Source organism: Mugil cephalus, chromosome 6 (assembly GCF_022458985.1).
Source record: "Mugil cephalus isolate CIBA_MC_2020 chromosome 6, CIBA_Mcephalus_1.1, whole genome shotgun sequence".
In the NCBI taxonomy this organism is placed as follows: domain Eukaryota; kingdom Metazoa; phylum Chordata; class Actinopteri; order Mugiliformes; family Mugilidae; genus Mugil; species Mugil cephalus.
Window position 1 is genome coordinate 27,175,992 of NC_061775.1, and position 22,566 is coordinate 27,198,557.

The 22,566-nt window shown below is 42.3% G+C and overlaps 2 protein-coding genes across 2 annotated transcripts; both read right to left on the reverse strand.

Moving 5' to 3' along the window:
• Positions 1–76: 76 nt before the first annotated feature.
• Positions 77–22,566, reverse strand: LOC125009209 (mucin-2-like; the record flags this gene model as incomplete). The annotated part of the gene is made up of 8 exons (XM_047586941.1): positions 77–272; positions 678–1,194; positions 2,270–2,766; positions 4,361–4,374; positions 4,959–5,359; positions 5,957–6,449; positions 15,773–16,660; positions 22,027–22,566. Coding segments are annotated over 8 exons (3,546 nt in total), but the record flags the coding sequence as incomplete, so codon positions are not given.
• On the reverse strand, positions 8,438–9,508 carry LOC125009630 (phospholipase A2 inhibitor and Ly6/PLAUR domain-containing protein-like). Its single transcript, XM_047587720.1, has 4 exons — positions 9,460–9,508; positions 8,960–9,061; positions 8,686–8,853; positions 8,438–8,556 (listed from the first exon to the last, which is right to left on the reverse strand). Exons 1-4 carry the CDS (start codon positions 9,506–9,508, stop codon positions 8,438–8,440), a joined length of 438 nt encoding a protein of 145 aa, XP_047443676.1.

Here is a 22,566-nt window from a genome sequence, read left to right on the forward strand (position 1 = left end):
CAGTAGTTGTTGTGGTTGGTGCAGTAGTTGTGGTTGTAGATGGTGCAGTAGTTGTTGTGGTTGGTGCAGCAGTTGTGGTTGGTGCAGTTGTTGTTGTGGTTGTAGTTGGTGCAGCAGTTGTAGTTGTGGTTGGTGTAGCAGTTGTTGTAGTTGGTGCAGGGGTTGTTGTTGTAGTTGTTGCAGTGGTTGTGGTTGGTGCAGTTGTTGTTGTGGTTGTTGCAGCAGTTGTGGTTGTGGTTGGTGCAGCAGTTGTGGTTGTAGTTGGTGCAGTTGTTGAAGTTGGTGTAGCAGTTGTGGTTGTAGTTGGTGCAGTGGTTGTGGTTGGTTCAGTAGTTGTTATTGTAGATGGTGCAGTAGTTGTGGTTGGTGCAGTTGTTGTTGTGGTTGTGGTTGGTGTAGCAGTTGATGTAGGTGTTGTAGTTGGTGCAGCAGTTGTGGTTGGTGCAGTAGTTGTTGTAGATGGTGCAGCAGTTGTGGTTGATGCAGTTGTTGTTGTGGTTGTAGTTGGTGCAGCAGTTGATGTTGTAGTTGGTGCAAGAGTTGTTGTTGTAGTTGGTGCAGTAGTAGTTGTGGTTGGTGCAGTTGTTGTTGTGGTTGTAGTTGGTGCAGCAGTTGTGGTTGTGGTTGTTGCAGCAGTTACGGTTGTAGTTGGTGCAGCAGTTGTTGTTGTGGTTGATGCAGTTGTTGTTGTGGTTGTAGTTGGTGCAGCAGTTGATGTAGTTGTGGTTGTGGTTGGTGCAGCAGTTGTGGTTGTAGTTGGTGCAGTAGTTGTAGTTGGTGCAGTAGTTGTAGTTGGTGCAGGAGTTGTTGTTGTAGTTGGTGTAGCAGTCGTTGTAGTTGGTGCAGTAGTTGTTGTGGTTGGTGCAGTAGTTGTGGTTGTGGTTGGTGCAGCAGTTGTGGTTGTAGTTGGTGCAGTAGTTGTAGTTGGTGCAGTAGTTGTAGTTGGTGCAGGAGTTGTTGTTGTAGTTGGTGTAGCATTCGTTGTAGTTGGTGCAGTAGTTGTTGTGGTTGGTGCAGTAGTTGTGGTTGTAGATGGTGCAGTTGTTGTTGTGGTTGGTGCAGCAGTTGTGGTTGGTGCAGTTGTTGTTGTGGTTGTAGTTGGTGCAGCAGTTGTAGTTGTGGTTGGTGTAGCAGTTGTTGTAGTTGGTGCAGGGGTTGTTGTTGTAGTTGTTGCAGGGGTTGTGGTTGTAGTTGGTGCAGTTGTTGTTGTGGTTGTTGCAGCAGTTGTGGTTGTGGTTGGTGCAGCAGTTGTGGTTGTAGTTGGTGCAGTTGTTGAAGTTGGTGTAGCAGTTGTGGTTGTAGTTGGTGCAGTGGTTGTGGTTGGTTCAGTAGTTGTTATTGTAGATGGTGCAGTAGTTGTGGTTGGTGCAGTTGTTGTTGTGGTTGTAGTTGGTGCAGCAGTTGTAGTTGTGGTTGATGCGGTGGTTGTGGTTGGTGCAGTTGTTGTTATGGTTGTAGTTGATGCAGTAGTTGATGTTGTAGTTGGTGCAAGAGTTGTTGTTGTTGGTGCAGTAGTTGTTGTAGTTGGTGCAGTGGTTGTTGTAGTTGGTGAAGTAGTTGTTGTAGTTGGTGCAGCAGTTGATGTTGTAGTTGGTGCAAGAGTTGTTGTTGTTGTTGGTGCAGTAGTTGTTGTAGTTGTGGTTGGTGCAGCACTTGTGGTTGTAGTTGGTGCAGTTGTTGTTGTTGTAGTTGGTGCAGTAGTTGTTGTTGTAGTTGGTGCAGGAGTTGTTGTTGTAGTTGGTGCAGTAGTAATTGTGGTTGGTGCAGTTGTTGTTGTGGTTGTAGTTGGTGCAGCAGTTGTGGTTGTGGTTGGTGTAGCAGTCGTTGTAGTTAGTGCAGTAGTTGTTGTAGTTGGTGCAGCAGTTGTGGTTGGTTCAGTTTTTGTTATTGTAGATGGCGCAGCAGTTGTGGTTGGTGCAGTTGTTGTTGTGGTTGCAGTTGGTGCAGCAGTTGTTGTTGTGGTTGATGAAGTGGTTGTGGTTGTGCAGTTGTTGTTGTGGTTGTAGTTGGTGCAGCAGTTGATGTTGTAGTTGGTGCAAGAGTTGTTGTTGTAGTTGGTGCAGTAGTAGTTGTGGTTGGTGCAGTTGTTGTTGTGGTTGTAGTTGGTGCAGCAGTTGTGGTTGTGGTTGGTGTAGCAGTTGTTGTAGTTGGTGCAGCAGTTGTGGTTGGTGCAGTAGTTGTTGTTGTAGATGGTGCAGCAGTTGATTTGGTTGGTGCAGCAGTTGTGGTTGTAGTTGGTGCAGCAGTTGTGTTGTGGTTGGTGTAGCAGTTGTTGTAGTTGGTGCAGGGGTTGTTGTTGTAGTTGTTGAAGGGGTTGTTGTTGTAGTTGGTGTAGTTGTTGTTGTGGTTGTTGCAGCAGTTACGGTTGTAGTTGGTGCAGCAGTTGTTGTTGTGGTTGATGCAGTGGTTGTGGTTGGTGCAGTTGTTGTTGTGGTTGTAGTTGGTGCAGCAGTTGATGTAGTTGTGGTTGTGGTTGGTGCAACAGTTGTGGTTGTAGTTGGTGCAGTAGTTGTAGTTGGTGCAGGAGTTGTTGTTGTAGTTGGTGTAGCAGTCGTTGTAGTTGGTGCAGTAGTTGTTGTGGTTGGTGCAGTAGTTGTGGTTGTAGATGGTGCAGTAGTTGTTGTGGTTGGTGAAGCAGTTGTGGTTGGTGCAGTTGTTGTTGTGGTTGTAGTTGGTGCAGCAGTTGTAGTTGTGGTTGGTGTAGCAGTTGTTGTAGTTGGTGCAGGGGTGTTGTTGTAGTTGTTGCAGGGGTTGTGGTTGTAGTTGGTGCAGTTGTTGTTGTAGTTGTTGCAGCAGTTGTGGTTGTGGTTGGTGCAGCAGTTGTGGTTGTAGTTGGTGCAGTTGTTGAAGTTGGTGTAGCAGTTGTGGTTGTAGTTGGTGCAGTGGTTGTGGTTGGTTCAGTAGTTGTTATTGTAGATGGTGCAGTAGTTGTGGTTGGTGCAGTTGTTGTTGTGGTTGTGGTTGGTGTAGCAGTTGATGTAGGTGTTGTAGTTGGTGCAGCAGTTGTGGTTGGTGCAGTAGTTGTTGTAGATGGTGCAGCAGTTGTGGTTGATGCAGTTGTTGTTGTGGTTGTAGTTGGTGCAGCAGTTGTGGTTGTGGTTGGTGTAGCAGTTGTTGTAGTTGGTGCAGCAGTTGATGTTGTAGTTGGTGCAAGAGTTTGTTGTTGTTGTTGGTGCAGTAGTTGTTGTAGTTGTGGTTGGTGCAGCACTTGTGGTTGTAGTTGTTGCAGTGGTTGTTGTTGTAGTTGGTGCAGTAGTTGTTGTTGTAGTTGGTGCAGGAGTTGTTGTTGTAGTTGGTGCAGTAGTAGTTGTGGTTGGTGCAGTTGTTGTTGTGGTTGTAGTTGGTGCAGCAGTTGTGGTTGTGGTTGGTGTAGCAGTCGTTGTAGTTAGTGCAGTAGTTGTTGTAGTTGGTGCAGCAGTTGTGGTTGGTTCAGTTGTTGTTATTGTAGATGGCGCAGCAGTTGTGGTTGGTGCAGTTGTTGTTGTGGTTGCAGTTGGTGCAGCAGTTGTTGTTGTGGTTGATGAAGTGGTTGTGGTTGGTGCAGTTGTTGTTGTGGTTGTAGTTGGTGCAGCAGTTGATGTTGTAGTTGGTGCAAGAGTTGTTGTTGTAGTTGGTGCAGTAGTAGTTGTGGTTGGTGCAGTTGTTGTTGTGGTTGTAGTTGGTGCAGCAGTTGTGGTTGTGGTTGGTGTAGCAGTTGTTGTAGTTGGTGCAGCAGTTGTGGTTGGTGCAGTAGTTGTTGTTGTAGATGGTGCAGCAGTTGATTTGGTTGGTGCAGCAGTTGTGGTTGTAGTTGGTGCAGCAGTTGTGGTTGTGGTTGGTGTAGCAGTTGTTGTAGTTGGTGCAGGGGTTGTTGTTGTAGTTGTTGAAGGGGTTGTTGTTGTAGTTGGTGTAGTTGTTGTTGTGGTTGTTGCAGCAGTTACGGTTGTAGTTGGTGCAGCAGTTGTTGTTGTGGTTGATGCAGTTGTTGTTGTGGTTGTAGTTGGTGCAGCAGTTGATGTAGTTGTGGTTGTGGTTGGTGCAGCAGTTGTGGTTGTAGTTGGTGCAGTAGTTGTAGTTGGTGCAGTAGTTGTAGTTGGTGCAGGAGTTGTTGTTGTAGTTGGTGTAGCAGTCGTTGTAGTTGGTGCAGTAGTTGTTGTGGTTGGTGCAGTAGTTGTGGTTGTGGTTGGTGCAGCAGTTGTGGTTGTAGTTGGTGCAGTAGTTGTAGTTGGTGCAGTAGTTGTAGTTGGTGCAGGAGTTGTTGTTGTAGTTGGTGTAGCATTCGTTGTAGTTGGTGCAGTAGTTGTTGTGGTTGGTGCAGTAGTTGTGGTTGTAGATGGTGCAGTAGTTGTTGTGGTTGGTGCAGCAGTTGTGGTTGGTGCAGTTGTTGTTGTGGTTGTAGTTGGTGCAGCAGTTGTAGTTGTGGTTGGTGTAGCAGTTGTTGTAGTTGGTGCAGGGGTTGTTGTTGTAGTTGTTGCAGTGGTTGTGGTTGGTGCAGTTGTTGTTGTGGTTGTTGCAGCAGTTGTGGTTGTGGTTGGTGCAGCAGTTGTGGTTGTAGTTGGTGCAGTTGTTGAAGTTGGTGTAGCAGTTGTGGTTGTAGTTGGTGCAGTGGTTGTGGTTGGTTCAGTAGTTGTTATTGTAGATGGTGCAGTAGTTGTGGTTGGTGCAGTTGTTGTTGTGGTTGTAGTTGGTGCAGCAGTTGTAGTTGTGGTTGATGCGGTGGTTGTGGTTGGTGCAGTTGTTGTTATGGTTGTAGTTGATGCAGTAGTTGATGTTGTAGTTGGTGCAAGAGTTGTTGTTGTTGGTGCAGTGGTTGTTGTAGTTGGTGAAGTAGTTGTTGTAGTTGGTGCAGGAGTTGTTGTTGTAGTTGGTGCAAGAGTTGTTGTGGTTGGTGCAGCAGTTGTGGTTGTAGTTGGTGCAGTGGTTGTTGTAGTTGGTGAAGTAGTTGTAGTTGGTGCAGGAGTTGTTGTTGTAGTTGGTGCAGCAGTTGTGGTTGTGGTGGGTGCAGCAGTTGTGGTTGTGGTTGGTGTCGCAGTAGTTGTAGTTGTTGTAGTTGGTGCAGCAGTTGTGATTGGTGCAGTAGTTGTTGTTGTAGATGGTGCAGCAGTTGTGGTTGTGGTTGGTGCCGCTGTTTTGGTTGTGGTTGGTGTCGCAGTAGTTGTAGTTGTTGTAGTTGGTGCAGCAGTTGTGATTGGTGCAGTAGTTGTTGTTGTAGATGGTGCAGCAGTTGTGGTTGTGGTTGGTGCCGCTGTTGTCCTTGTAGTTGGTGCAGCAGTTGTTGTTGTAGTTGGTGCAGCAGTTGTGGTTGTGGTTGGTGCAGCTGTTGTTGTTGTAGTTGGTGCAGCAGTTGTTGTTGTAGTTGGTGCAGTTGTTGTTGTGGTTGGTGCAGCAGTTGTGGTTGGTGCAGTTGTTGTTGTGGTTGTAGTTGGTGCAGCAGTTGTAGTTGTGGTTGGTGTAGCAGTTGTTGTAGTTGGTGCAGGGGTTGTTGTTGTAGTTGTTGCAGGGGTTGTGGTTGTAGTTGGTGCAGTTGTTGTTGTGGTTGTTGCAGCAGTTGTGGTTGTGGTTGGTGCAGCAGTTGTGGTTGTAGTTGGTGCAGTTGTTGAAGTTGGTGTAGCAGTTGTGGTTGTAGTTGGTGCAGTGGTTGTGGTTGGTTCAGTAGTTGTTATTGTAGATGGTGCAGTAGTTGTGGTTGGTGCAGTTGTTGTTGTGGTTGTAGTTGGTGCAGCAGTTGTAGTTGTGGTTGATGCGGTGGTTGTGGTTGGTGCAGTTGTTGTTATGGTTGTAGTTGATGCAGTAGTTGATGTTGTAGTTGGTGCAAGAGTTGTTGTTGTTGGTGCAGTAGTTGTTGTAGTTGGTGCAGTGGTTGTTGTAGTTGGTGAAGTAGTTGTTGTAGTTGGTGCAGGAGTTGTTGTTGTAGTTGGTGCAAGAGTTGTTGTGGTTGGTGCAGCAGTTGTGGTTGTAGTTGGTGCAGTGGTTGTTGTAGTTGGTGAAGTAGTTGTTGTAGTTGGTGCAGGAGTTGTTGTTGTAGTTGGTGCAGCAGTTGTGGTTGTGGTGGGTGCAGCAGTTGTGGTTGTGGTTGGTGTCGCAGTAGTTGTAGTTGTTGTAGTTGGTGCAGCAGTTGTGATTGGTGCAGTAGTTGTTGTTGTAGATGGTGCAGCAGTTGTGGTTGTGGTTGGTGCCGCTGTTGTGGTTGTGGTTGGTGTCGCAGTAGTTGTAGTTGTTGTAGTTGGTGCAGCAGTTGTGATTGGTGCAGTAGTTGTTGTTGTAGATGGTGCAGCAGTTGTGGTTGTGGTTGGTGCCGCTGTTGTCCTTGTAGTTGGTGCAGCAGTTGTTGTTGTAGTTGGTGCAGCAGTTGTGGTTGTGGTTGGTGCAGCTGTTGTTGTTGTAGTTGGTGCAGCAGTTGTTGTTGTAGTTGGTGCAGTTGTTGTTGTTGTGGTTGGTGCAGTTGTGGTTGTGCTTGGTGCAGTTGTTGTTGTGCTTGGTGCAGTTGTTGTTGTTGTGGTTGGTGCAGTTGTGGTTGTGCTTGGTGCAGTTGTTGTGGTTGGTGCAGCTGTTGTTGTTGTAGTTGGTGCAGTTGTGGTTGTTGTAGTTGGTGCACTTGTTGTTGTTGTTGTGGTTGGTGCCGTTGTGGTTGCCGTTGGTATAGTTGTGGTTATAATTGGTGCAGCAGTTGTGGTTGTGGTTGATGTGGTGGTTGTGGTTGGTGCAGTTGTTGTTGTGGTTGTAGTTGGTGCAGCAGTTGATGTTGTAGTTGGTGCAAGAGTTGTTGTTGTTGGTGCAGTAGTTGTTGTAGTTGGTGTAGTTGAGGTTGTGGTTGGTGCAGCAGTTGTGGTTGTAGTTGGTGCAGTGGTTGTTGTAGTTGGTGAAGTAGTTGTTGTAGTTGGTGCAGGAGTTGTTGTAGTTGATGCAGTAGTAGTTGTGGTTGGTGCAGTTGTTGTTGTGGTTGTAGTTGGTGCAGCAGTTGTGGTTGTGGTTGGTGTAGCAGTTGTTGTAGTTGTTGTAGTTGGTGCAGCAGTTGTGGTTGGTGCAGTAGTTGTTGTTGTAGATGGTGCAGCAGTTGTGGTTGTGGTTGGTGCAGCTGTTGTCCTTGTAGTTGGTGCAGCAGTTGTTGTTGTAGTTGGTGCAGCAGTTGTGGTTGGTGCAGCTGTTGTTGTCGTAGTTGGTGCAGTTGTTGTTGTTGTTGTTGGTGCAGTTGTGGTTGTGCTTGGTGCAGTTGTTGTTGTTGTGGTTGGTGCAGTTGTGGTTGTGCTTGGTGCAGTTGTTGTTGTGGTTTGTGCAGCTGTTGTTGTTGTAGTTGGTGCAGTTGTGGTTGTTGTAGTTGGTGCACTTGTTGTTGTTGTTGTTGTGGTTGGTGCCGTTGTGGTTGTCGTTGGTATAGTTGTGGTTATGATTGGTGCAGCAGTTGTGGTTGTGGTTGGTGCAGCAGTTGTGGTTGGTGCAGCAGTTGTTGTTGTAGTTGGTGCAGTGGTTGTTGTGGTTGGAGCAACAGTTGTAGGGACAGCATTACACAAATTGGTTCCACAACAGGTTGGTCCACTGCTGATGGAGCCAACATTTGTCATGAAAGGTATTGAACCCAGGCTGGCAGCAGCTGCACAGAGGTTTGAAGATGCACAGCCAAAAGCAGGAGAGCAGTTGGAGGCACTTGTCACTTTAAAAGAAAAAGCAGAGTGTTTGTGGGGTTTTTTCTTTCTGTTTTTGGGTGTGGTGATGAATTTGTCTGTGACTTCCATCTGCACCCAACTGTGAAATTTTTGCATTTTTTCAGTATATATTTTTTTGTGTTCTAGCCTTTATTATGTAAACGGGGAAGCCAGTGACACCCTGGTGGTGGCTGTAAACTACCAGAGTAGTCAAAGCTACCCCGGTGGGTTAAGTGTCTTGCCCGAGGACACAACCGATGGTCACTCTACCTCCTGAGCTATGGCCATCAGTAACTTTGTAGTGAGCTAGTGTACAAAGTAGTAAACTGATGATGATAACACAACACTACCACATAAAATTTATGGATGTGGAAAATAAGTTCATATTTTATAACGGCACATATGGTATATCATGAGGTATAAAAACAATGATAACACTTACATGTATATTGCTATGTAAAAATAACATTCAGGGTGGCCAGAGCGCTGATATTAGATGTGTAGCTTGACAGTAAATGTGAACCTGACAGTCACGGTTGATAAAAATCAAAGGTTCTGAGGGTTAACATTTGAATTCCATAGAAAATGCTTGGGGTCATTTTTGAGCCCTCATATGGAAAAGTGTGGTACTGACACAAGAAAAGCAATTACATAAAAAGTAGATATAAATCCAAATGTCAAAGACAACTTATTTGAGGAACACATCGAACATTAAATGATTTGTGCTTTCTTATTCTGCTCCCTTTTCCAACTCTTCAAAGAAGTCATTTGTTTGTAATGCAGATTTTCATTTTGTTAATCTCTAGTATTTAAAATAGTCACTTACAAGTTGCTTGAAAGCACATGTCCTCCGTCCCCTTACACTGTAATGGTGTCGTGCATTCAGAGGTTGTACAAGAATTACACTGGAGGCTGTTATCTGCCGGAGTAGGAGGAACTGAAACAAGAGAACGAAAAAAAATATCAAAGGGTTAAGATTTCAAAAATATAACATGAAAATAGTTATTTCTTATATGATTATCTGCTCTGCTACATAATTATCAGCATCTGATCCATCTGTACTCACAAGGTAGAGTTTGTGAGTTGCAGTCATCTGTGTCGCAGCACGTAGCAGATGCAAGTGCACTTGAACCACCCAAGTTGACTGAAAATGTCTGAGGTCCAGTGGCTGGACACTGAGAGGACGGAGCACATGCTTTGTAGATTTGCTGTACTGGAGTTCCAGATGAAATTGCTACAGAGACAAAGTCCAGGTTGTTAACTGGTTTAACTTGACAGTACGTGAACTTTATTTCACAGAAAATAGAAGAAGGTGACACTAAAGATAGTAGAGATCCTACCTTGAATGGAGGCTGTTATACACATCGTCTCTGTGGAACACGTTTGGGATACTGTGCTTGAACATGTCTCATCTGTGCAGGTTTGACACTGAAGAGCTTCAGCTGCAGTCAGGAGAGAAAACTTTCTGTGAAATTAATTCTTTATCACAAATATCTAATCAAAAGTTTCAATGGTCAGAAACTATTTTGTTCTTGTGCAAAATACTTTTTTACTTTTAGCTTGTAATGGGTAAAAGTGTTATATAAGACTTAAAACCTCTCAATGGTTCTACATATTCAACTACATATACATTTTGAATGTTATTTTCACATATATATATATTGTCCATTGTTATCATCTAACTATTATGTTGTTATGAAGATTAATAAAGACATATACAAACTAGAATATTTGTTCTGGTTAATTAAAATTCATGTTGGTTTTCCATGTTAAAATTTGAAGGTTAAATCCTTTAGTAGATTAAGTATAGAAGCTGTGTTGTAAGAATAAACAGAATTACCTGTGCTGGAGATGGTCCAGAGGAGAATCAGAGAAAAGATCAGCTTCATGATGGAGAACAAATCAGTGCTGTTGATTGTTTTCCTTGATGGAGACACTGCAGCTGGTCACCTACACTCATCTTTATATACTAGACCAGTGAACAGATTTACGTCTGATGCATACGTAGAACCCCCGGAGGTTTGGGTGTGATCCCATTTTTACAACGTGATTGTTTAAACTGACAGAAAGTCAGCACACCCTTCTTTAACTCAGCCATTGTTTTCCTGTATAGAACAGTACATCATCTTAGGGCGAGACACTACAGGTGAACACAGTCAAATTATTAACTAATAGATATCACCATGAAACTTCTCCAGCTGAGTACTTACACAAATTTTTTTTTTATACTACACTATTTCTGTGAATTTATATTTAATTCAAATAAGGAGTTATTTATTAAATATGCACTAATTTGCATACATTTCCAGAACAGTAATCTGAATAACGGCTAAAGTGAAGTTCAAAATTCTTGTTTCATTTTGTTCACAGATTACATTTCCAGGTATTTAAGGAGGGAATGTTGGATATCTCTTTTTATTACTCCATAAATCACAGAATACTGTCAACAGTCCCCAAAAACACTTTTAGTCATGTTTTTAGGAGCATACTGTTCTATAAATCAGGCTCTGAATGATATATGAAATATCCCCTCTGTAAATACCTGCAGAATGTAGGAACGAATCTGGAAAGCTTGGTGTGTGCCAGTACTACTAAGTACTACTAAAGGGGAGATTTCTGGCTCAGTATGCAGAAAAACTCATTTTGAGAAGTTGTACATTGCAAAAGCAACGTATATTTTTATTGGAAACCTCTATGTACCAAAACCAAATCTACTCAAACATGTTATACAATCATATCAACATATGACCCGACAGACTTCTGCAGGAAGTACCACGGTACCTCACATGCTGGGATAGAGACAAGGCTCATTGTGCTTAGAAAGCTGACTTGTAGCCAATTTAGGAGAAAACTAGAGGCACAACATAGACAAAGAGTCATGAAATTAACACCTTAATGTGCATTTTGACAGCTTTGTCACATGTTCATGAAGCAAAATAGCAAAAAAATCTCAAAACTGATCAGTGGGTGAAAAAACTGTGTTTTTGCTGCCGTGTCTCGCCTTAACTTTTAATTTCCATTTTACATGCTGGGAAGCAGGAATAGCAGCTTATTCAACTCAGCTGTCAAATCCCCAACAAAAGAATAGAACACTGGCAGTCAACCAAAATTGATATATTTAATTCAAAGGGTTTTTCTTTTATAGACTATTAACCTCAAAAATCATCAGTGTCAGTTTTATTCATTTAATTTGCAATTTTTTAGCATAGTTTCATATTCATCTCAAATTTACATGAAGATTTGTGTCATGAAATAGAAGCAAAACATTTTCCATTGATGCAAAAACCACTCGTCATGATGTGCGTGAGACATTTGCGAGGGTGGAAATAGCCATACATTAAATGTGCTTTTCTCTATAGCTATCACACCCATGTACTTTTTATTGTTCGTGGTTGGGAATGTCGTAAAACTTGCAGGGTTGTTTTACGCACGCTGTTCAGTCACACTAATATTTGTGTATTGTACCGCTGTACCTGGGTCTTATGACATTGCCACATTACCACATACAACATGTATAATCACACCCTATAGACTTCAGGAGAGGCAGGCCACACCCTGGACAATAGTCACCAGTTTTTCAGAGACGATGACACTCACATGCATACCTACTCCCAATATAAAAACACTAGCGTGTTGGACTTTGGAATGAAACTAGTTTGGAGAGCACACAGGTACAAGAAGAATATGATACTGGAGTTGAGCCAGATACTCGGCTGAAACGAGTATCCGGTACAGATGGAGCACTTTTGCCGAGTACGCGTATTATACGAGTAATACGAGTCAACAGCCTCATTGGTTATCTGACTGTGTCTGCGTTCTGTGATAAGCGCCGCGCCGCGCCACTCCCCTACACCAACATGTGTGGCTGTGTCCCGCTCTAATCACTCAGACACACAACAGCTTTGTCTCTCAGGTTCGCGGTCTTTTCCGTTAACGTTTACAGTTTGTTTTTACTCCGGTGTGTACTTACTTATCAACCAGTGGAGTTCTGGTAAACGTGGGTTCGTTCGGACGTGGTGCAGATTAATGCGACTCGCGTTGCGTCTCAGCCTGTCGGAGATTTTTTTCCTTTTTGAACCGTCGGCGCGCTCTAACCATTTTTTTTTTTGACTTCACGCAGAGTGTCTGACACTTTCTTGTTGCATTCATTAAAAAAATAAATGTAGCAGTGGTATAAACAGATAAACAGATTAAGCTACTTGATTACTTGATAATTGCAACAGCGTGTGTTGTATTCGTTGTTGCAAAACTTGTTCTGCAAATAAATCCCACCCATTTCCGATTTAGACCCCGCCCACCCCGAGTCCAGATACAGATACAGATGATGCTGTACTCGCTCATCTCTATCTGATACTCACCAGCAGGTTTGAATCTTTATGCAACAACCAGCGATGACGCAGTGGAAGTGATATGACAGGAAGGATGCTGGAGTGGTCTTTATTATACTTTACTTTTCCTCTCTTATAATAAAATACATAAAATTACACTCGCCACTTCATTATGCTGTAAATCTCAGCTTTATGGAGGTTCTGGGATTTGTTCATCAGATTTTTTTTTTTTACTTTATTTTACAATAAAGTGTTTAGTCCTTCACACTTATCATTTTACCATATCACTATTTTTGCACAACCTATCTATCCATTCAGCTAGGAAAATGTATGCACACGGGCAAATATGAATGCACTATATCGTAGCTTGATGAGGGTCATGGTGTTTTATGTTATTTTTGAATCAGCGTATTACAAAGGGGACAAAAAATAAATACATTTTCACAGCAGACATCTCTTTCTGCCGGAAGACATTAGTAGATCCAAAGTTTCTTCACCATTTGTACAGAGATAATATGGTTTATGCTCAAACAAGGGTGCACAAAAGCAAAAAGCATTAACTCAAAATTAGAGCAGTCGCAATGGAGGACCTGTTGGTTGGATTTACTTATTTAATGAGAAATCTTTGTGTGTGTGTGTGTGTGTGTGTGTGTGTGGTGAGTTCATCATGCAGTAAATATATCAACCAGCAGAGTTCAGTGTTAGTTTATTTTTTCAAGGCTTCAAGCAACTTGAAATTACAATTAAATAATAATAATTGATGTGGAACTTTCACTGTCCATAAAATGCCAGGAATCCATTTATGTTTGTATTTACAAGTCACATTTTCTGAGTTGCAGTTATCTGTGTTGCAACACTTGAACCTGGACCAGACAGTGTGGTCTTCAGGTTCCAACTTGACAGAACTTGAACTTTGACAACAAAGGTCTCATTCTACATTCTCTATCATTTCCTATTTATATGGTTTTGTTAAGAAACACAATGTTGACATGATCCACCTAAGCTTGTGGTGGTCACTGTGATGTATTTTCCTCATTTTACCTGACCGTTGCCTGTCTCTCTGAATTTAAATTCTTCCATCATAGAGGTCTGTCTCAGGTGTGAGGCATTTCCCCCATGTGAGTTGGCTAACATATTGCAGGCCTACAGCAATATGAACAACAAGTAGAATGGGTTTCTGTGTTTTCCAGTTTTGCAGGAGTTAAGGATTCAGGTACAGCAATCTTCCTTTTGAACTAATCAGCTAAAAAAGTAATAGTGTCCCTTGGAACTTGTAATTATAAGATGGCAACTTTCTTATATGACTTTGATAAAATTACATCTGTTCAAACATAGGTTGTTGGAAACTCCCCTAACTTTGGGAAATACTCATAAATCTGCAGCACATGCAGGAGGAGAACTTTGGCATTGAGGTTAAGTTGAGAGCTGAAAATTAATGCAGGATCATTGTATTTATGTATTTATTTATGCAAATGAAAACACACCCTGAATCAGTACCATCACTATGCAGTGTTTTCTTTAATCTCCACTCAAGAGCACAGCGAGGTTCCATTTAAACAAAATCAGAGCAAAACATTTTATCATAAAATGTTGCATTGGCTTTAGACTATTTAAGATGCAGACATATGTTATTTTCGCTGGCCACTATAGTGAACTTCAGTTATTTCTCTTTAACTAAATTTAACTAAATGCCACTGTAGGTGAAACAGAAATCATCAAAATCACACTCATTATATTCTACTTAATGACAAAAAACCCTTATTTCATTATCAGTGATAAAGACAAAACACACAACAAAACTGTCACTCCCGCTAAAGCTAATATGTCCTACCACAAAATAACAATAAAAATAGTGATAAAACCAGGAGTTGTCATTTAGATTATTTCTCTACTGGCTGTGATGTGTACTGCCGTCCATTGATTGGGGTTTATCTGAGCATTCACAGTGAAGATTCTTGGCTTAAATAAATAATCCTTCCCAACAAGAGAGGTCGCAGGTCCCAAATGAATTATTGCCCATCTGAAGTATGGAGAAAAGTCTCACCACAGGTTTTGTTATAGGCAAAATCTTTTCTTTTTTTTCACACTGAGTTTTACATAATTTTTTTAGACTATTTATTCATACAATTAAATCCACTAAAACCCAATGTATTAAAACATTTAACTGTTAAACATTGTGCCTCAACTCCACCCAGACTGAATACTTACTTTTAATCCACTTTTGGACAAAGTGGCAGCTAGACATCGAGGAGGTGTCAAACTGGTCCTGAGCTTCAAAGAAAAAGTTCTTTCTAAGTGCTGCTGGAAGTAGGAAGACGATCTGTACCTGATATCCATGATCTTAATGGACTATGAACAGAAGAAGTCCAAGCAGCAGATGGATCACACCTAGCTTGATACAACGTGCACCACTGGTGGTTGTTGTTGTACTTGGTGGAGCAGTAGTTGTTGTAGTTTGTTGTAGCTCGTAGATTGATTGACTGGTATCACTCATTTACAAGACCATCACTGGAAACACCCCTCCATATCTTAACTCACAACAGGAATTTGTGTTTGCTGAACCAGTTTTTAACCTTTTGTTAAACATTTAGGTCGTATGTTTGTTATGGGTTGTGTGTTTTTTTTATATTGTGTCTCTCTGTACTGCCTCTTCCCCAGGCCGTTATTGTGAATGAGAAATTGTCCTCAAATGACTCACCTGTTCAAATAAAGGTATAATCAAAGGTTGATTACTGGAGAACCCTACAATACTCAATACTGCTTTCTGTACATTAAAGTCAGTTGATGACATGATGACCAATTTTATCATTTTATTTAATAAATTCTATTATTCTATATTTACATCCTACTATGTCAAAATAAAGGTTTCATGTGCTTGAAAGAATGATCAGTGGTTATATGATCATTGATCAATGATCAATGATCATATAACCAGATAAAATTAGTTTTACTTTCACCATTTTTCCTCAAGGTTTAGAAATGAGCATTTTTCAGATTTCTAAAATTATCAGTGTACATTTTGCAGGAAAACATAAATGCTTAAACAATAACATAACATTTGACCTACATAAATAAATACATAAAGGATTGAGAAAAAATATGAAGTGCATAAATAGATACAAAGTCAGGTTAACACAGCATATGTGGCAGGTGAAAAAAGTGAAAGACGACAAGAAAATGTTTTCTATTGCGAATTAGTTTTTTAGTGTTCTAATGCAGGAAAAAGATAAGGGGCGCAATGAGTAGATGCATCATGTTGAGTCTGACAGAGCCAGCATCACTGGTAGTTGTTGTAGCTGGAGCAGCAGTTGTTGTAGCTGGTGGAGCAGCTGTACTTGATGTTATGATCGGTGCAGTAGTTGTGGTTGTCGTTGGTGCAGTAGTTGTTGTAGATGGTGCAGCAGTTGTTGTGGTTGGTACAACAATTGTGGTTGTAGTTGGTGCAGCAGTTGTAGTTGTGGTTGTCGCTGGTGCAGCTGTAGTTGTTGTGGTTGGTGCAGCAGTTGTGGTTGTAGTTGTGGTTGGTTCAGTGGTTGTTGTTGTAGTTGTGGTTGGTGGAGCAGTTGTTGTAGTTGGTGGAGCGATTGTTGTTGTGGTTTGTGCAGCAGTTGTTGTTGTTGTTGGTGGAGCGGTTGTTGTTGTTGTTGTAGTTGGTGGAGAAGGTGTTGTTGTGGTTGGTGCAGCAGTTGTTGTTGTGGTTGGTGCAGCAGTTGTTGTTGTGGTTGGTGGAACAGTTGATGTTGTAGTTGCGGTTGGTGGAACAGTTGATGTTGTAGTTGTGGTTGGTGCAGCTGTAGTTGTTGTGGTTGGTGGAACAGTTGATGTTGTAGTTGTGGTTGGTGCAGCAGTTTTTGTTGTTGATGGTGGAGCGGTTGTTGTTGTTGTAGTTGGTGGAGAAGGTGTTGTTGTAGTTGTGGGTGGTGCAGCTGTAGTTGTTGTGGTTGGTGGAACAGTTGATGTTGTAGTTGTGGGTGGTGCAGCTGTAGTTGTTGTGGTTGGTGGAACAGTTGATGTTGTAGTTGTGGTTGGTGCAGCAGTTGTTGTTGTGGTTGGTGCAGCAGTTGTTGTTGTTGTTGATGGAGCGGTTGTTGTTGTTGTTGTTGGTGGTGGAGAAGGTGTTGTTGTGGTTGGTGCAGCAGTTGTTGTAGTAGTTGGTGGAGCGGTTGTTGTTGTTGTTGTAGTTGGTGCAGCAGTTGTTGTTGTGGTTGGTGCAGCAGTTGTTGTTGTGGTTGGTGGAACAGTTGATGTTGTAGTTGCGGTTGGTGGAACAGTTGATGTTGTAGTTGTGGTTGGTGCAGCTGTAGTTGTTGTGGTTGGTGGAACAGTTGATGTTGTAGTTGTGGTTGGTGCAGCAGTTTTTGTTGTTGATGGTGGAGCGGTTGTTGTTGTTGTAGTTGGTGGAGAAGGTGTTGTTGTAGTTGTGGGTGGTGCAGCTGTAGTTGTTGTGGTTGGTGGAACAGTTGATGTTGTAGTTGTGGTTGGTGCAGCAGTTGTTGTTGTGGTTGGTGCAGCAGTTGTTGTTGTTGTTGATGGAGCGGTTGTTGTTGTTGTTGTTGGTGGTGGAGAAGGTGTTGTTGTGGTTGGTGCAGCAGTTGTTGTTGTGGTTGGTGCAGCTGTAGTTGTTGTGGTTGGTGGAACAGTTGATCTTGTAGTTGTGGTTAGTGCAGCAGTTGTGGTTGTGGTTGTTGTTGGTGCAGCTGTAGTTGTTGTGGTTGTGGTTGGTGCAGCAGTTGTGGTTGTAGTTGTGGTTGGTTCAGCGGTTATTGTTGTGGTTGGTGGAGCAGTTGTTGTAGTTGGTGCAGCAGTTGTGGTTGTTATTAGTGGAGCGGTTGATGTTGTTGTTGTTGTAGTTGGTGGAGAAGGTGTTGTTGTGGTTGGTAAAACAGTTGTTGTTGTGGTTGGTGCAGCTGTAGTTGTTGTGGTTGGTGGAACAGTTGATGTTGTAATTGTGGTTGGTGCAGCAGTTGTGGTTGTGGTTGTTGTTGGTGCAACTGTAGTTGCTGTGGTTGTGGTTGGTGCAGCAGTTGTGGTTATAGTTGTGGTTGGTTCAGCGGTTGTTGTTGTGGTTGGTGGAGCAGTTGTTGTAGTTGGTGCAGCTGTAGTTGTTGTGGTTGGTGGAACAGTTGTTGTTGTGGTTGGTGCAGCTGTAGTTGTTGTGGTTGGTGCAGCACTTGTAGTTGTGGTTGTCGTTGGTGCAGCTGTAGTTGTTGTGGTTGTGGTTGGTGCAGCAGTTGTGATTGTAGTTGTGGTTGGTTCAGCGGTTGTTGTTGTAGTTGTGGTTGGTGGAGCAGTTGTTGTAGTTGGTGCAGCAGTTGTTGTTGTGGTTGGTGCAGCAGTTGTTGTTGTTGTTGGTGGAGCAGTTGTTGTTGTAGTTGGTGGAGAAGGTGTGGTTGTGGTTGGTGCAGCAGTTGTTGTTGTGGTTGGTGGAACAGTTGATGTTGTAGTTGTGGTTGGTTGAACAGTTGATGTTGTAGTTGTGGTTGGTGCAGCTGTAGTTGTTGTGGTTGGTTGAACAGTTGATGTTGTAGTTGTGGTTGGTGCAGCAGTTGTTGTTGTGGTTGGTGCAGCAGTTGTTGTTGTTGGTGGAGCGGTTGTTGTTGTTGGTGGTGGTGGAGAAGGTGTTTTTGTGGTTGGTGGAGCACTTGTTGTTGTGGTTGGTGCAGCTGTAGTTGTTGTGGTTGGTGGAACAGTTGTGGTTGTTGTTGGTTCCTCTGTAGTTGCTGTGGTTGTGGTTGGTGCAGCAGTTGTGATTGTGGTTGTTGTTGGTTCAGCTGTAGTTGCTGTGGTTGTGGTTGGTGCAGCAGTTGTGATTGTAGTTGTGGTCTGTTCAGCGGTTGTTGTTGTGGTTGGTGGAGCAGTTGTTGTAGTTGGTGCAGCAGTTGTGGTTGTTGTTGGTGGAGCGGTTGACGTTGTTGTTGTTGTAGTTGGTGGAGAAGGTGTTGTTGTGGTTGGTGCAGCAGTTGTTGTTGTGGTTGGTGCAGCTGTAGTTGTTGTGGTTGGTGGAACAGTTGATGTTGTAGTTGTGGTTGGTGCAGCAGTTGTAATTGTGGTTGTCGTTGGTGCAGCAGTAGTTGTTGTGGTTGTAGTTGGTTCAGCGGTTGTTGTTGTAGTTGTGGTTGGTGGAGCAGTTGTTGTAGTTGGTGGAGCGGTTGTTGTTGTGGTTGGTGCAGCAGTTGTTGTTGTTGTTGGTGGAGCGGTTGTTGTTGTAGTTGGTGGAGAAGGTGTTGTTGTGGTTGGTGCAGCAGTTGTGGTTGGTGGAACAGTTGATGTTGTAGTTGTGGTTGGTGCAGCTGTAGTTGTTGTGGTTGGTGGAACAGTTGATGTTGTAGTTGTAGTTGGTGCAGCAGTTGTGGTTGTAGTTGGTGCAGCAGTTGTTGTGGTTGGTGGCGCAGAGACAAGAAACAAGAGAACAGAAAAAAATATCAAAGGGTTAAGATATCAATAATATGATATGAAAATAATTATTTCTTATATGATTATCTCCTCTGAAATCAGCATCTGATCCACCTGTACTCACAAGGTAGAGTTTGTGAGTTACAGTTATCTGTGTTGCAGCACACAGCAGATGCAAGTGCACTTGAACCACCCAAGTTGACTGAAAATGTCTGAGGTCCTGTGGCTGGACACAGGGAGGACGGAGCACATGCTTTGAAGATTTGCGGGAATGTAGTCCCAGATGAAGTTGCTACAGAGACAAAGTCCAGGTTGTTAACTGGTTTAACTTGACAGTACGCAAACTTGTTTTCACAGAAAATACAAAGATGACACTAAAGATAGTAGAGATCCTACCTTGAATGGAGGCTGTTATACACATCGTCTCTGTGGAACACGTTTGGGATACTGTGCTTGAACATGTCTCATCTGTGCAGGTTTGACACTGAAGAGCTTCAGCTGCAGTCAGGAGAGAAAACTTTCTGAAATGAATCCTACTTCACAAATATATAATCAAAAGTCTTCCATGGGCAGGAACTATTTTGTTCTTTTTTCACTTTTAGCTTGTATTAGAGTCAAAATCTTTAAATGGCCCATTTATATGGTTCTAAATATTCTACTATTTATAGATTATTGTTATTATTCTCAATAGTTATCTGGTCCTAGCTGTTACATCTAAAAATCCTGTTGGAGATCAATAAAGACAAATACAATCTAGAATATTTGTTCTGGTTAATTAAAATTCATGTTGCTTTTCCATGTTAAAATTTTAAGGTTAAATCCTTTAATAGATTAAGTATAGTAGCTGTGTTGTAAGAATAAAGAGAATTACCTGTGCTGGAGATGGTCCAGAGAAGAATCAGAGAAAAGATCAGCTTCATGATGGAGAAAAAGTCAGTGCTGTTGATTGTTTTTCCTTGATGGAGACACTGCAGCTCGTCACCTACACTCGTCTTTATATACTAGACCAGTGAACAGATTCACGTCTGATGCATACGTAGAACCCTTGTACGTTTGGGTGTGACTCCATATTTACAGCGTGATTGATCAGATTGACAGAAAGTCAACACACCCTTTTTTAATGTGGTCATTACTCTCCTGTTTAGAACAGTGTATCATCTTAACTTCTCTTTTCCATGTTGGGAAGCAGGAATAACAGCTTATTTAACCTAGCTGTCAAATCCCCAACAAAAGAACAGAATACTGTCAATAATCCATATATTAATATACAGTACTTCAAATTTACTTGAAGTTTTGTGTCATGAAATAAAAGCGAAATAATTTCAGTTCATACAGAAACTACTCATCATGATGTGCGTGACACATTTTTTCATGGGAGTATAAATAGCCATAAATTAAATATCTTCCTCGACAGCTATCACACCCACGTACTTCTTATTGTTTTCGTCGTTGGCAATGTTGTGAAACTTGCAGTGTTGTTTTCAAACGCTGTTCAGTTATGCAAATATAATTCATTTGTACTGTACCGCTGTACGTACGTCTTATGACATTACCCAAAGCAAAAGGCAAACATCTGTAATCAAAGTCACTAGAGTTCAACAGGCCACACCCAGGACAGTAGTCACCAGTTTGAAGACATTGTTTACACCCATATACATGAGTATAAGTGGTACAGGAAGAATCTGATAACAACCAGCAGGTTTGAATCTTTACGCAACAAGACGAAGACGATCTGTACCTGATATCCATGATCTTAATGGACTATGAACAGAAGAAATCCAAGCAGCAGATGGATCACACCTAGCTTGATACAACGTGCACCACTGGTGGTTGTTGTTGTACTTGGTGGAGCAGTAGTTGTTGTAGTTTGTTGTAGCTCGTAGATTGATTGACTGGTATCACTTCATTTACAAGACCATCACTGGAAACACCCCTCCATATCTTAACTCACAACAGGAATTTGTGTTTGCTGAACCAGTTTTTAACCTTTTGTTAAACATTTAGGTTGTATGTTTGTTATGGGTTGTGTGTTTTTTTTTATATTGTGTCTCTCTGTACTGCCTCTTCCCCAGGCCGTTATTGTAAATGAGAAATTTTCTTCAATTGACTCACCTGTTCAAATAAAGGTATAATCAAAGGTTGATTACTGGAGAACCCTACAATACTCAATACTGCTTTCTGTACATTAAAGTCAGTTGATGACATGATGACCAATTTTATCATTTTATTTAATAAATTCTATTATTCTATATTTACATCCTACTATGTCAAAATAAAGGTTTCATGTGCTTGAAAGAATGATCAGTGGTTATATGATCATTGATCAATGATCAATGATCATATAACCAGATAAAATTAGTTTTACTTTCACCATTTTTCCTCAAGGTTTAGAAATGAGCATTTTTCAGATTTCTAAAATTATCAGTGTACATTTTGCAGGAAAACATAAATGCTTAAACAATAACATAACATTTGACCTACATAAATAAATACATAAAGGATTGAGAAAAAATATGAAGTGCATAAATAGATACAAAGTCAGGTTAACACAGCATATGTGGCAGGTGAAAAAAGTGAAAGACGACAAGAAAATGTTTTCTATTGCGAATTAGTTTTTTAGTGTTCTAATGCAGGAAAAAGATAAGGGGCGCAATGAGTAGATGCATCATGTTGAGTCTGACAGAGCCAGCATCACTGGTAGTTGTTGTAGCTGGAGCAGCAGTTGTTGTAGCTGGTGGAGCAGCTGTACTTGATGTTATGATCGGTGCAGTAGTTGTGGTTGTCGTTGGTGCAGTAGTTGTTGTAGATGGTGCAGCAGTTGTTGTGGTTGGTACAACAATTGTGGTTGTAGTTGGTGGAGCAGTTGTAGTTGTGGTTGTCGTTGGTGCAGCTGTAGTTGTTGTGGTTGTGGTTGGTGCAGCAGTTGTGGTTGTAGTTGTGGTTGGTTCAGCGGTTGTTGTTGTAGTTGTGGTTGATGGAGCAGTTGTTGTAGTTGGTGGAGAGGTTGTTGTTGTGGTTTGTGCAGCAGTTGTTGTTGTTGTTGTTGTAGTTGGTGGAGAAGGTGTTGTTGTGGTTGGTGCAGCAGTTAATGTTGTGGTTGGTGCAGCAGTTGTTGTGGTTGGTGGAACAGTTGATGTTGTAGTTGCGGTTGGTGGAACAGTTGATGTTGTAGTTGTGGTTGGTGCAGCTGTAGTTGTTGTGGTTGGTGGAACAGTTGATGTTGTAGTTGTGGTTAGTGCAGCAGTTGTTGTTGTTGTTGGTGGAGCGGTTGTTGTTGTTGTAGTTGGTGGAGAAGGTGTTGTAGTTGTGGGTGGTGCAGCTGTAGTTGTTGTAGTTGGTGGAACAGTTGATGTTGTAGTTGTGGTTGGTGCAGCAGTTGTTGTTGTGGTTGGTGCAGCAGTTGTTGTTGTTGTTGGTGGAGCGGTTGTTGTTGTTGTTGTTGGTGGTGGAGAAGGTGTTGTTGTGGTTGGTGCAGCAGTTGTTGTTGTGGTTGGTGCAGCTGTAGTTGTTGTGGTTGGTGGAACAGTTGATGTTGTAGTTGTGGTTGGTGCAGCAGTTGTTGTTGTGGTTGTTGTTGGTGCAGCTGTAGTTGTTGTGGTTGTGGTTGGTGCAGCAGTTGTGGTTGTAGTTGTGGTTGGTTCAGCGGTTGTTTTTGTGGTTGGTGGAGCAGTTGTTGTAGTTGGTGCAGCAGTTGTGGTTGTTATTAGTGGAGCGGTTGATGTTGTTGTTGTTGTAGTTGGTGGAGAAGGTGTTGTTGTGGTTGGTAAAGCAGTTGTTGTTGTTGTTGGTGGAGCGGTTGTTGTTGTTGTTGTTGGTGGTGGAGAAGGTGTTGTTGTGGTTGGTGTAGCAGTTGTTGTTGTGGTTGGTGCAGCTGTAGTTGTTGTGGTTGGTGGAACAGTTGATGTTGTAGTTGTGGTTGGTGCAGTAGTTGTACTTGTGGTTGTCGTTGGTGAAGCTGTAGTTGTTGTGGTTGGTGCAGTTGTGGTCGTGGTTGGTGCAGCAGTTGTTGTGGTTGGTGGAGCAGTTGTTGTTGTAGTTGGTGCAGCAGTTGTTGTGGTTGGTGGAGCAGTTGTTGTTGTAGTTGGTGGAGCAGTTGTTGTTGTAGTTGGTGCAGCGGTTGTTGTTGTGGTTGGTGCAGCAGTTGTGGTTGTAGTTGGTGCAGTTGTGGTTGTTGTAGTTGGTGGAACAGTTGATGTTGTAGTTGTGGTTGGTGCAGCAGTTGTTGT